Here is a 14188-nt window from a genome sequence, read left to right as displayed (position 1 = left end):
GGACCCAGACATTGGCAGGAGGCCTAGAAAACAGGCTACCCCAGCACTGACTGCCTCCTATGGCCTCTGACGGACATGGATAGAGTCAATACTTGATGGTCTGGGCTCAAGTGGAGATGAAGGGCAAGCTCAGCTGCAGAGCCAAAATTTAGAGCCTGTCCCTGTCCCAGACTTGCTGCCTGGTGCTGGAATCTTCTTTCAGCCAGAAGCTAATTGCAGAGGGGACAAGCCCCCAAAGCCTAAGAGGCCCAGAGTGGGTTCTTTTCCTGAAGGCTCTTTTAGGAGGCCAGGGTGCAGCTCAAAGGACTGAAAATAAAGGCCACAATTCAAGCAGGCATTCTGGGAGAAGCACACATAACCCCTCACCTCTACCTCCATTACTCCTCATATGCAGAGAGTCATGGAACTCCAAGTGGAACACTCACCATGCTCTGAGGCTGGGATGCCTGAAAATGTCCTAGGCAGGCAGGCAATTGAGGCTGGCACAAGTGTTGAAGCCCACGGGGTTTTTTTTCTTTCCCACCAAACCTTGCCTAGCCAGGCGACCCCTCCACTCCAAGCCTTCCCCAGCCACCCTCTCTGCTGCCCTCTTAGGAGTAAACAAAGACTCAGCTGCCTTGGGACAAGCCTAGCATAACACTCAGTGCTTCCATACTCCTAGATCCCCCAGGATTTCATTTGGCTTCTTTGACAGGGGACAAAGGTTCTCCACACAGCTACTTTCCCTCAGCAATCTATGCAGACCAGACATGCGAGGGTCCGTGGCCTGGTGCTAGAACCTGCACATTTTTATGAGCTCCAGCCCCAAACCCATGGACGCCATTGGCCTGTGGCCAAGAGGTGTCAGCCTTGATTAGTACCTGTCTCAGCCCAATGCCAGCCCCTTTCCTCACCAATCAGACGGCTTCAGAGGCAGGATATCCCTGGCTACAGTCAGCATCTGTTGGTCTGTCTGTGAAGCCTCCAATCAGAGATGAGCCCTTGGGGACTCATTAGCACCTGAATCCAGCAGAGACCACCTGGCACTCCTGTCCCTAAGCCAGCAGGTTCTTTGAACTCCCATGCAGCTGGCAGCCTCCTGGTCAGAGAGCTGCCCCTCCTTGCCCAATGCCAGCAGCGGAGGCTGGCAGTGGCCCAGAGGAGTTCATGCCCACGGCTGAGGCAAGCTGAATGCCCTGGCCTAGGGTGACACCGGCCCACTGGAGAAACTGTCCTGCCTGCTGGCTGGATGGCTGACCCTCTCACTGTGGGGCCTTCACACCCTAGGCTGTCAGCAGATGAGTGCTGGATGCTGGGCTGCCCAGCTGTAGAAGCTGCTTGTCTGCCCAGACCCAGAAGCCAGCCCCTCCCAAGCTCCCTGAGGAGCTCTCTCTTACATGAAGCATGCATCACTCAGGGCTTTGCATCTGGGAATTCAAAACCACCAGCTCACTACCCTCATGCACCTGCCTTCCAGCTTAGTAACAGTCCTGACCAGCCTACTTGGCCCAGGACAAGCCAGTGAGAAAGCTGAGAAAGGGAAGAGATACCTGGAGTGGGACAAGGCTGAGGGGAAATCCACTTCTTCCCCTCCAGGGCTCCCTGGGCTTGGCCTCCAAGAAGGGCTGGGCTGGGGAAAGGAAAGTAGGCAAGAGTCCTTGGATGGTGAGTCATTTGCTTCTTTTAAAGAAGCCAGGATCTTAGGCTGCTCCCAGGTACAACACAGCCCCCCTCTATGCACCTTCCTCTACCCCACCCACATGCCCACCTTCTTCTAACCTGAAACAGAAAACCTGGAATATTGAATTTCAGCTTCTACTGGGGCTAGCAGGGATCTGGGGCCTGCCAGGCAGGGTAGCACAACCACAGGCTTACAGCTTTTCCCACCTGCACACATGACTTAGGGGACTGTCCCCTCTCCCAGAGGACTGTGTGAGGCACTTACATGAGATCCTGTGCACAAAGTCCAGGGAACATACAGGTGCACATATCTGCATGTGACAGGAAGAGTTTGCAAGGATGCACATCAAGCCAGCCACAGGAGTTAGCTCTGGAATGGCTTGGCATTGGAGGGCAAAGTGCGTTTTTAGCTACACCTATAATGTTTGCATTTTTCAAGAGGATATCATCAAGTAGGATTTGTATGATCTAATTTTTTAATGCAATATGCTGGCACATAGTACATGCCAGAGGAAGAAGTGGTCAGAATTGATTGACTTTTATGAAGAAGGCTTTTTTATAGAGGGTATGCCCAAAAGGCCAGACTTGTATGACCTAGGCAAAGCCAGCCCTCCATTCAGGAGACAATCAGGCCAGAACTGCTCTCTGGGGACCCTGGTCAGAGTCCTTCTGATCAGCCATTTACTTCTGCTGGGTGCCATGGATTTAGAAAGCAATAGAAGGTAGCCCTGCCTTTAAGCAACTCCTGATCCATTGGGGGTGGGGAGCTAACTATATACCCCTCTAATACCAAGCCTGGGCAACCCATGGGGATTTTTACGGAGGAGCAATAAAAAACATGCTGCAGAAGAACCCCTTCCCACACTCCCCAACTATAAATGAGTCCCAGCCTCCCCTCTACTTGTTCATGGGAAAGTTCTAGGCTTGTTGTGAGAGGGTTGGCCTTATGCTAGAGAGCTTGGGCAAGGTCAAGGGAGCTTGGCAGGGAAATAACATCAAGGGGACAGATAGTACAGACAGATAATATCCATAGAGTCTGGCAGGAGGTGCCAACCCCCACAATAGGACCCCTCACAGAACCTTGTAGAGGGGTCTAGTGCCTGTGTTCCAAGCTGTGGTGAAGGCCAGCATGGAGCAACTCTGGTTCTGGTTTCCTTCTGGAGGACCCTGGAAAAGGTGCAGACAGGCAGGGTTAGGAACAGCCAGTCACACATCATGGTGAGTAAGGAATACCCAGGGCTCAGGCAAAGGCTCCACCTTAGATCTCCCAGCCCAGGAGGCATTTCTCCAAGGGACCATCACACTGTTTGTTTGCATCTCAGCTAAATTGCTCCCAAGAGTGAATCTTTGTTTCACAACATATTTTCAACCAGACTTTTCTGCAAACATGTTCATGTACACAAAAACGCACACCCGTGTCCCAAAGGCAGGCCATGCTCGACCCCACAATAACCTTCTCTTCCTCTTAGCTTTCCTGCATGACCCAGCTGAAACAGAAGAATGGGGAAGCTTGAGAAGGGCCACTCAAGGGCAGACCTCCTGGCATCCCTAGCTCCAGTCAACTCCACTCTGCTTCGCTTACCTTCCATGTCAACAAAGGCAGTGGGGATTTGGGGCTGGTGGCAGGAAGCTCTGTATGCTGCTCTTCACTAAACCTGAGCAGTGGGCTGCTCTTTTTAATTAGTCCCCACACCTCGGGTCTGTCCTGAGGCTGTGGGGAGTGGAGGTATGGGCTGCAAGGAGGAACCCCAGTCTTCCTCTTAGTTCTCCAGTGATTTCAAGGTCTCCAGGGCCCATTAAGATGGGGCAGGGAGGATCCAGGTTCTACCCAGACCTCTTGGTTCTTAGAAGTATTGCAAGCCCCCCAGGGTCAAGAGTAGAGGAACCCCCTCATTTTATGGGGGCTACAGAAGACCAGAGAAGGGTGGGGTAGGGATAGAGCAAACTTGAAGACTCAAGTCTCTCCTTCTCCCTCTCTCTCCCTCCCTCACACCTCCTCTCTCTCTTCTGTGCTCTCTCTTTTCTCTCTCTCTCTCTCTCTCTCTCTCACAAAGTCATGTTTATTTTACATCTCATGACTAACACATTCTCTTCTTTATAATGGAAAACTCATAACAAATTTGGTAAGTTGGGGATGGTCTGGTTAGCCACTAAAGACAATGAGAATGTTCTGGATTCCTGCCCCCAAGAGACATATATGTATTTCTTTGTCCCAGGAAAAGGGATATCAGCTTTTCCAAAGGCCTTGTACAACCCAGCACACCTGCCCTGTGGTTGAGCCCCAAGCAGTGACACTCTTGCCTGCTCAGGCTTAGTCCCACTAACCTACTCAGCAATTCACCCTGGATGAGGGGAGCTTAACAGGGCTGAGTCCAAGGATGAATGAAGTTTAAAGCCCCTCCATGTGGCCTCTCATCCATCCTCCAGAGATGTTTTGGGACTCATCCCAGCAAGTTTGTAGATGGGACTCAGGAGAACACATCCTAAACCCAGCCTTGTCCTCGTCTTTTTGAACAATCCTGGGGCCATGTTCCCCTCTCTGGTACTCAATTTTCTCCTGGGCAAATGAAAAGGTTTCTGGTCCCTTCCAGGAGACTTGCTCTGATTGAGTCTCTGCAACACTTGTTCCGGACAAGCTGCTGCAGAAGCACTTCACCACAGGCATTTGCTGGCCTGAGCCCAACAGGAAGGACCTGCAAGTCCTGCCCCTGAGGGGGCCCCTTCCTGGTCTGAAAACAGAGGCAGGGGGAAGGGAGGGGGAATTAGAGCCCCACATGAGTCCTGGATTCAAGAAACTGAGCCTCCAGGGTTTGCCACTATCACTGAACTTTTATTGATCATTTTCTCTGTGCAGAGCCCTGTGCACAACATGGAAGAAAACATAAAAACACAGCCAAGCCCCTGCCACATAGGATGGAACAGAAGGCACAAGATGGTCACCGTAGAGTCCTGATGGACAGGCAGGAAGCACCTGCCACTGATGTTACTGTGTGAACCATATGCCCCTCTCTTCACTCTCCAAAGGGCTACTTCTCAGCTCATTTAGATCTTCCTGCACCTCCCAGCAGCTAAGGCCTCCTTCAGCAGGACATCCAACCATACTTGGAAAGTGACCCTGCTGCTATGGGGAGCTGCTGGGATACAGAAGGAAGTAGAGCAAGTGTGGCCCAGGGAAAGAAGGGAATAAGGGGAAGGAGGAGAGAGCTCTGTCAGTAGGATGGTAGGTGACGCATCACTGGCGCACCCACAGCCACAGGTTGGCAATGCAGACCGACAGCAGCATGGTGAAGAACATAACTTCCCTCTGGCATCTGGTGGCTTCCTGGTCCTCCAGGGTACACAGACGATCATTGATCACACGTAGCTACAGAGAGACCAAGAGCAAGCTGGTAAGCAAGGTTATTCTAGGGAAGCCCAAGGCCCACTAGTTGAAGTTAGAACTGGAAGGGGCTTTGCTGCCTTTTGGGAGGCCAAACTGCCTCTGGGTAAGAAGCAGCTGAGACCAGGGGCCTGGGTGGGTTGGGCTGCCAGTGTTGGTAGGCTCAGCTGTTTTCCACCCTCCTGTGAATGCATCAAATTGTCTGGATAAAGCCAGTTTTTCCCAGCTGTGCAGGGTGAGGAGGGAAGAGCATTTTAATCCTGGAGAAGGCAGGTATGGGGGAAACAGCAGCACTGGAGTGAGGAATCCAAGATGGGGTGACACTCAAGAGCCAGAGAGGGCCATTAGGCCAATAGTCCTCCATGCTCACATCCATGCCTGTGGCTGCTGCAGTCTCTACCCACCCAAGAAGACCCCTATCTCAGACCTCACAGCCACTATTTCTGCATAGATGCCACCATCCTCTTACGTTTCCCCTTTTGTTGTCCTTTTCTCTTCCCCTTAAGGTAGACTTAAGGCTGGCAGCAAGATGGAATTCAGGAGCCATGGGGATTGTGAGGGAGGAGAGGAGAGCCTGACCTCACTTTGGTTGCTAGAGGGTAAGATGAATGGAAGGTCTATACAACATCAAGAGGGATGAATTTATCACTGTTGAGGCTCGCTTGCCCCCAAACCACCATGATTCTGCCTCCACCCTGCAAGTGAGTCCTTAGCACAGAAGACACTCACCTGGTTTCTCATGACTTCCATCTCCAGTCCATTTAGCTCTTCCAGGCCAATCTCTGCAATCATATCTGCCTCTGAGTTGCTGGAAAATAAGAAAAAACAGTAGGTCAGAGCTGCTGGTTGTCCCAGGCCATGCCTGGCAGAAAGCACAGGAAGACCATGAGGGCAAGCGGGTAAGGTCAGGGGCTTCTCTAAACAGTCATTCTGTCAGCCTCTAGTCCTTCCCTTTCTTGGTAAGCATGTCTTGGGACCTGAGGGCTGGACCCAGCCCAGCCCAGCTGCAGAGCACTCAGAGGACTCAAATGGGCAAAAAGCCAGGAGGCTCAGGGGCTGTGGTGAGGAGGCAACAGGTCTCCAACAATCATGGCCAGCTGTTCACAAGTCCTTCCCGGCCAGTCTGCTTGCCAGACCCTCTGGCCCACCCTGGTCCCTGCCCAAAAAGCTCCTCCTTTCCTCTTGCAGGGTTTCTGGGATCCATCTTACCTCTCATAATGGAATCTCATGCCTTGGAAGCTGCCAGAATACTCCTGGGTATGAATATCCCCTTGGCCTGGTTCTCTTGACATTCTAGATATCGGCAGCTGAGTACCCTAAGTAAAGGAATGGTCAGTCAAAGTAGCCTTCTCAGCCTCAGATGAGAAATGTGGGTGTCCCATACTTTGCCCCACACTTTGCCTGGGAATACCCGCCAAGAGTCACATTGTGTCTGAGCTTCCAGAATCAGGGCCTTGAAGCTTCAGACCATTTGGGGAGTCTGGAAACCTCACAAATTGGCTGCCTGCCACCACCCTATCCACGCCATGATCCTCAGTATCTCCTGGCCATCTAGGCTGCAGCAAAGGAAAATCAGTGATAAGGATCCCTGTTCTCTACCAGCACTGTCACATGTAGACATCAGCTGAGTATCAGCAACCACTGAAGAAGAACAGAAAAACCTCGATTTTAGAGCCAAGGAAATTGATTCCTGGAAAGTTGACTGCACTTCCCATGGACACATGGTAAGTGTCAGAACTCAGTATAGAAGCCTGGTTACTGGGAAACCATAGCCTACTTCTCTTTCTCTGGGTGAGCCCAGCCATCCCCATGTCTTTAATTTCTATCCATCTCCTAATGATTCTCTGGAGTGGATGTCTCTGGCCCAGAGCTCTGGGGCCAGAGGTATCTCATGCCTTAAAGAACTAGTGTGAGCTAAAGGAGCAGAACATGACATGACCCACCCAGGTACAAACCTCGGCTATGGGTTTCCAGTGCAAGATGAAATATCTCACAAGATCCTTGTTTAACACACACTTGACATGCCAGGGACCATGTCATCCTCTAAGCCCTTACCAATATGAAGCCATTAGATTCTCATCATGACCCTTTCAGACACTTAATACTATCACCCATTTTGAAAGATGGAAAAACTGAGGCACAGAGAGGTCAAATAACTTTCCCACATCACATAACTGGTAAGTAGCAGAGCAATAATTTGAACTTGAGACATTTTGTTCCAGAAGTTGTGCTCTTAACCATTACACTGTGATACCTCTCATACTTGACATTGTTCCCTTTAGGGCACTGTTAAAGTGATGGAGAAAAGAGTAAAATGGCATAAGCCCATAAGAAAGAGAATAATTAGAGAGGCAACAGAGAATGAGAGTTCAACAATATTGTAGAATTCAGAAAGTACTAATAAGGATGGCGAAGGTGAGTGAAGCAAGCCTCAGTGTAGCTCTGAAGCAGCTGAGGAGGAACCCCACCTGGCAGCGCCCAGAGAGGACCCGAACTTGTAGGCTGCAGGGACACTGGAGTTGTCCAGAGGACCAGGGTAGAAAACAGGGCATTAACTGAAGGTATACACATGGAACAGTTATCTGCCCCTCCTACCCAACCTGGCTGGCAGTCAGGAATTTATCTCCAATCCCAAATCTCAACTAAATCAATGGGAAAGCGAGGGTGGTAGTGCCACAAAGGAGAAACCTCTTCATTCTGGCATTTGAGGATACTCCAGTATAACAGCCAATTCCTCTCCTGCCCATCCTGTTAACGGAGAGCCTGTCATCTGACAGGCCTCACCCTGATTCAGAGTCCTGGGGTGGCTCTTCTATTTGCCTCATTCTTAAAAACCCAAAATAGCCCAGGTTTGCCTGTCACATGAGAAAGACCTGCAGGCCTCCTCTGTTCTTAAGAACAGCATTAAACTGCAAGGCAGAACAATTTCTTTATAAATGATTTTATATAGGAACTGACACCATGCTCTATTTGTTGCAATAATGCAAGCTTTGCCTTTCTCAAAAGTGTACACCGATACTGGTGTGACTATTTTTTGTGAACAGTACCTAACAGTCACGTTATTTTATTTTTCTCTTCTTGTTAAGAAATAGAATTAAAAGGATAGCAGATGTCAAGAATACCCCAGGACTATAAAGGGGAAATTGATTGACAGTGTCTCCTAGAACAATTTCCACACCATCCCCTTCCTTGATTTTCCTAAAGATTGACATCAGAAGAACAGAAAGGTTTTTGAGAGATTTGAAGGCAAACTGAGTGACTGGTGGCTGCAGTTTGTTTGTTTGCTTGTTTGTTTGTTTATGGTAAGATAGTTTGTTTTAGCCCATTAATGTAATAAGTAATTTAACAACAGCTGCAATTGAATGAGAACTTACTCTCATCACCCATCATAAGATTGGTCTAACTTCAAAAACAATTGTCTTGATTCTTTTTGGATTTTAATTTTAGAAACCTTCTATTTAGAATTATATACATTGTAAAACATAAGAGCTTTATATAAATTTGTCGGGGAGCAGGAAAATCTATGAACTGCAGCAAGTCCCAGCCTCCATCTGTTAATTACTTTTAAAAGTGTTAGTTTTATTTTCATGTACTTTTAAAGGCACATTACTTTCCCCAAAAAATCAGCAGAACAGTATTATTAGTTTTATTGTTTTGTTTTGTTTGTCACTTCATGTTGTGGTTCTTTCTGTCAGAGGCAGTAACAGTTCCGTTATATTTTTAACTCCAGAATAATGGATAAATAAATATTATTGATAAATTTCTTAATTTTAAATGTCTAAATTTATTTCTAAGGTCCATATAATGACTCTATTTTTTTAAAGTGTACCTCTCAGGTCCTAACAGGTAATTTTCATTAATCCAGACTTTATATTATTACCACCACTCCCTCAATTTTAAGAGCATCACTGGTTTGCTGGATGGAGCCTGACCTGTTGGAGCAGATTGATTTGACCTTTCGACACAGGATGCCAATTCAATATGTCTGACTTATTTTCATTCCCAGATGTCTCTGACCTGGGAGCTTTTTTTCTATTCATTGGGGATGGAATCATTTCAGCATTTATCTTAATCCATTCCCTAGAAAAGTCAGGTCTTCCTGCTCTCCAACCTTGTTGCCTTTCCCCAGTAACTTTTGCAACAGTGTAACAACCATTTTTTTAAAACTTGTCCTCACCCACAGTGAATGTAGTTAGAATTGACTACAGAAATACTGGACTCAAGTGATTCCCTAGAACAAACAGGTCCTTCTCCTCTTCAAAAAAGCTGCCTTTGTCCAGTATCCTTTTCAACAATATGAACACTATTTTTTCTACAATATTCCCTCACCCAAGGTGAATGTAGCTTAAAGGATTGGCTACAAAATGGTCAGATTTCACTGACTGGATTTCCTAACAGCCAGGAGGCATAGGCACTTCACTTGCCTTACCATTGTCCTAGCCCTGACATATAATATTTTATTTAAATACATTTGTATGTAAAATATTTATATTTATATACCTATATATAATATATAATATAGGAATATAGATATATTTAGAATATAGAGAACAATATATACTTATTTATTTTTAATAAAAGAAAGTGTCATTTCACACACACTACAGTTTTGCAGAATGAAGTATATATGTATTCCCCAAGCAATATGTGCTTCAGGCATTCTGGACTCTCAAGGTTGAACTACCAACCAACAAAAAGATGGCTCTGACCTCTTGCTGGATGTCCCTGTCCTCTGCCTGCTTCCTCCTCCCCCTAAGTCAACATTTTGCCCTGCTCAAACTACCATAGGCTGGAACTCCTATAGCCAGTACTACCAACTGCAACCCAGCCACCATGTGCCAAGGGCCCCATAGAGTACCACTTTCTTGGGCCGGGTGGCAGTCATATTCCAAACTTGTTGGCCTGCAGCAGAGCCAGCAGCCTTTGAATCCAACTTCTGTCGCCGCTGAGAGATACCCAGGGACCAGGGTCCATGCTCTATTATTTCTGGGGAGAAGAACAAAGGCCCCAGGAATACCCATAAAGGCTTTATCAAGGCTTCCTGGGCATAGGACACACCAGAAAGAGGTTAGGTCCCCAAACTTCTTAGGAATCATTCAAAACCCATTCAGTGATATCCATTGGCTAATCTCAGTTTGTTCATCTGTTCAAAAGATTAACATGTATTTACTGAAGGCTATGCTCTATGTTAAGTTACTGGGGAGAGAGCAATGATCAAGAGACAAGATTATAGCAATCAAGAAACTGGCTATCTGTGTTTATACAAGGGGAGTAAGAGGGGCAAAACAGAAAACAAGCTATCATTGTAGATTCAAATCAAGAGATAAGTTTCCAAAATGATAAAATAGGGCAACATAACAGAAGAAAGGGAATACTTCTAGAAAAGTCAAAAACAACATTGAGGCAGAGACCTGAATAAGAAAAAAAGCAGTCATGGAAAATCTAGGAGAGCAGCATTCCTGGCAGAGGAAACAGCTAGCACACGGGCTTTGAGGAAGAACCAGTCTTAGGGCATTATAAAAACAAGCATAAATTCAGTGTAAAGTGGGTCATCATGCCACAGCATGAAATATGTTAAGGAGGTGACCTTGATCAGATCTTGGTAAGTTTAGATCATAATAAAGAGTTTAGATTTTACTCTAAGGGGCAGGAGAAGGCATTAGAGGGTTAAGAGAGAGAACTGACTGATTAATCTTATAAAATTAAGCCTTATGAATATTTTGCAATAGACACAGTGGTGGTTTGGACAAAGGAAAGGCAAAGGGACCATACATGTTGATACTACCTTCCTCCCTCATGGACTGCAAAATGTTCACATCAGTTCCTTTACCTCAGCTCTCTGTCACTTAAGCCATAAATACATTCACACCAAGGTACAGACAGTCACACATACCCACACATGCACTCAAATGCAAATACACACATATAAGAATGTCTGCCCAGCCACACACACACTTTTTCCATCACATATGCACAGATGCAGACACCCAAGGGTTGGGACATTTTAGAGGATCCTCACCTGCTATCACCAGGTGTTCTTGACTTTTCCCATGGTTTCCAGGAACCAGGTCTTCAGCCATGGACATTTCTATCTCCTCCTTTATGCTAGGGGGACCTCCTGCCATCACAATTAGTTTTTCACTTGTAAACTATGGCCAAGGATGCACAGGGAGCAAAGCAGAGAGGAAGCACTCAGAAAATCAGCACTTTGAGGGGTCAAAACTCATGGAAAATATATCCTGACATGGGGGTGGAGCCAGCCTCTCATTTTAACTCAAACCTTGGACCAGCACCTTCTGTTCCTGCTGTATCTTATTGGCTGGGTTTGTGGCCTTCTCCCCTGCTACTCTGTAAGCAACATAGGAGAAGAGATAAGGCTCAGAACTTTTGCCTGTGAGAACTTCCCTGGCTGTCTGGTCACCTAATTTAACCCTGTTGGGGTACAGGTAGGGTCTACCCTCCATAATTTCTAGACAGAGGCAAGAACTGGTACCAGATCCCAGAGTCAGTCAGTGGTCAAAGGAGGGTTAGACCCCAGGCCTGTCATGGCTTCTGCAAGCCCAACTGTGGTTAGAAGCATCCTCTGAAGGCATCCTTTGCAGAGTACATCCTGCCTCCCCCATTCTGGAGTTCCTAGGCAGGGGAGATGGTCTTTGGATGCCCTGAGTCAACCTGTGCAGGAAGAGTGAGAACCAAAGGAGGGAAGGGCAGCAGAGGAGGGACCTGCCTGTCAACACTGGAGCCTCCAGGGTTCCCAGGACTTGCACCCTCTGATCTAAATCCAAATTCTTCCTTAGCTTCCTTACTGATTAGACCACTGTGAAGTTTATGTGGCCACTTGGCTAGCTTACAGTTCCCAGTTATTCCATTAAACACTAATCTGGGTGTTGCTGTGAAGGTATTTTGTAGCTGTGGTTAATATTTACAATCAGTGGACTTTAAGTAAAGAAGACTACTAACCCTAGATAATGTGAGTGGGCCTTATCCAATCAGTTGGAAGGCCTTAAGAGCAAACACTTAGGTTACCTAGAGAAGAAATCCTGTCTCAAGACTGTAGCAGCAACCCCTGCTCAAGATTCCAGCCTGCCATGCAAATTTTGGATTTGCTTAGCCCCACAATGGTAAGAGCCAATTTGTTAAAATAAATCTCTATATACATACACATACATATATGCATATATATTCATCCATCTTATTGGTTCCTTCTCTCTGAGGAACCCTGGCTGATAAGACCACCAAACATTGTATGAGTCAGCCCTTGGGATCTTTCAGTTCTTAGGAACAGCCCCAGAGCCCCTGGGGGAAAGGAGGCTATCTGTTTGTTTTACTGTTGTCAGTATTACAGATGTTCCCCATTTCCCCCCACTTCCTCCCACCACCCAGCCCCCACCTCACCCCACTATTGTCTGTGTCCATGGGCTATGCATATATGCATAAAAATTATTTAATTAATCTCTTCCCATCCCCCCTCCCACCCCTCTCATCTGTACTCCAGAGAGATTGGACCCAGAGCTGGACAGGTGGGGCCAGGGACGGGGACAGGCAGCCAAGATCTCACCACCCTATCTAAACAAGTCCTGGAGCAGAGCTGACAAAGGCCCTGCCTGCATTCCTGAGGCCCCTGAAGAAGCCCTTTTCAGCTCCAGCAGAGCAACTGCCATGAAATCTGAGCTTTCTGGAAGGCACTTTAGGGGCAGAGAAGTGTACTCAGTGGGACTCAGGAGCTTGGGAAGCAGTAACCATGGGTTTCTCCTGGACCAGGCTTGCCAGACTGTGGAAATAAAAATACAGGATGTCAACTGATTTTAAATCTCAAATAAACAAATATAATTGTTTAGTGTAAAATGCTCCAGGCAACATTTGGGACATACTTACACTAAAATTATTCATGGTTTATCTGACATTCACATTTAACTGAGTATCCGTGTTTTATCTGACAACCCTATGCTCTTCCCATTCTCACCATGATCTCAATATTTGAGCTTCAGCAAGTCTTTCCTTTCTTGGGGCCTCAGTATCTCCAATGGATGATGAAGTTAACAATCCTCTCCCTATAGGGTGGCTGAATTGGAAGAGCACTCAAGTCAGCAGAGTTGAAATAGTGAGGACAAGCACAGGCAGGACTTTGCATTATTAACCTCAGATCAGATTACCCTGACTGCCAACTGGCCTTGACCAGTTGGGGCTTCCTGGGCACTGGGGCACTAGGCCAGGTGCATGCAGAGGCACTGCCCCCTGGTGGCAAAGGAACACACGGCCTAGCAAGGGTGGGGAATGGTTTTTCTGCCAAGGGCCGTTTGGATATCTATAACATCATTTGCAGGCCATACAAAATTATAAACTTAAAAATTAATCTGCTAAATTTGGTCAGGCTAATTTGACGAGACATGTGATGTTATCTGGTATTGATTTGGGGGGCCTTATATAGCCCGCGGGCAGGACGTTCCCCACCTCTGATTGCAAAATGGGTAGAGAGACTTCCTTTCCAATCTCCCAATGCGCCCCACATTTCACCTTGGGCACCAAGGATGGCTGGGCAGTGAGAGAAAAACTTTGCATGCTTTTTCTTTCTTGCCTCTTCTTTGCTGGGGGAGATTTGGGTTGGAGAAGAGCATGGTCATAAGAGGAGAACTAGTGTAGAGGATACGTGGCTTCTTTAAGGGCAGACAGAGGAAGAAGCTTGAATTTGTCTCTTAACATGTTTCTGTAGCATGCTAAACTCCCTTTCATCATAATTTATTCTGAAATTGCCCAAAACTCTCATTCCAAACACTCTGAAAATCCCCCACTGTCTAATATGTCAGCCTCAGAGGCCTGAAGGGCTACAGCATCCAGGGTACAGAGAGATTTGCCAAGACTTATGGGGACCAAGAGGATGACCCATGGCCAAGTGTAAGTGATGAGCTGCAGAGACCTAGACCCCAGTGGAATGCTCCCAGCAGAGAGGGCTAGGATACCCAAAGCTCTTCCCACCTCAGATGTTAGACAGATGCTTCTGGGAAGGGGAGAGTGGGATCTAGAGAACATCTGGTTTAGATGTGTGTGTGTGTGTGTGTGTGTGTGTGTGTGTGTGTGTGTGTTTGCAGTGTTTTACACAAATGAGATCATACATTTGAGATACGTGCTGTTTTGCAACTTACTTGTTTAAGT

At 47.1% G+C, this 14188-nt stretch overlaps 1 protein-coding gene across 1 annotated transcript; it reads right to left on the bottom strand.

Annotated features, from left to right (window-relative positions):
* Positions 1-4891: 4891 nt before the first annotated feature.
* Positions 4892-11163, bottom strand: FATE1 (fetal and adult testis expressed 1). The gene is made up of 5 exons (XM_036270736.1): positions 11058-11163; positions 9897-10024; positions 6248-6354; positions 5768-5846; positions 4892-5023 (listed from the first exon to the last, which is right to left on the bottom strand). Exons 1-5 carry the CDS (start codon positions 11161-11163, stop codon positions 4892-4894), a joined length of 552 nt encoding a protein of 183 aa, XP_036126629.1.
* Between the last annotated feature and the right edge of the window lie 3025 nt (positions 11164-14188).

This window comes from Molossus molossus, unplaced genomic scaffold, assembly GCF_014108415.1.
Source record: "Molossus molossus isolate mMolMol1 unplaced genomic scaffold, mMolMol1.p scaffold_m16_p_2, whole genome shotgun sequence".
NCBI classification, from domain to species: Eukaryota; Metazoa; Chordata; class Mammalia; order Chiroptera; family Molossidae; genus Molossus; species Molossus molossus.
The sequence above is the reverse complement of the archived record's forward strand: the minus strand, read 5'-3'. Positions and strand labels throughout refer to the sequence as shown.

Coding starts and splice junctions, on each gene's coding strand:
- FATE1 (XM_036270736.1), bottom strand. CDS start 11,163: ATGGCAGGAGGTCCCCCTAGCATAAAGGAGGAGATAGAAATGTCCATG. Junction 6,355..9,896: donor CCACCCGGCCCAAGAAAGTG/GTACTCTATGGG, acceptor TCCTTTACTTAG/GGTACTCAGCTGCCGATATC. Junction 5,024..5,767: donor TGGAAGTCATGAGAAACCAG/GTGAGTGTCTTC, acceptor GTCTCTCTGTAG/CTACGTGTGATCAATGATCG.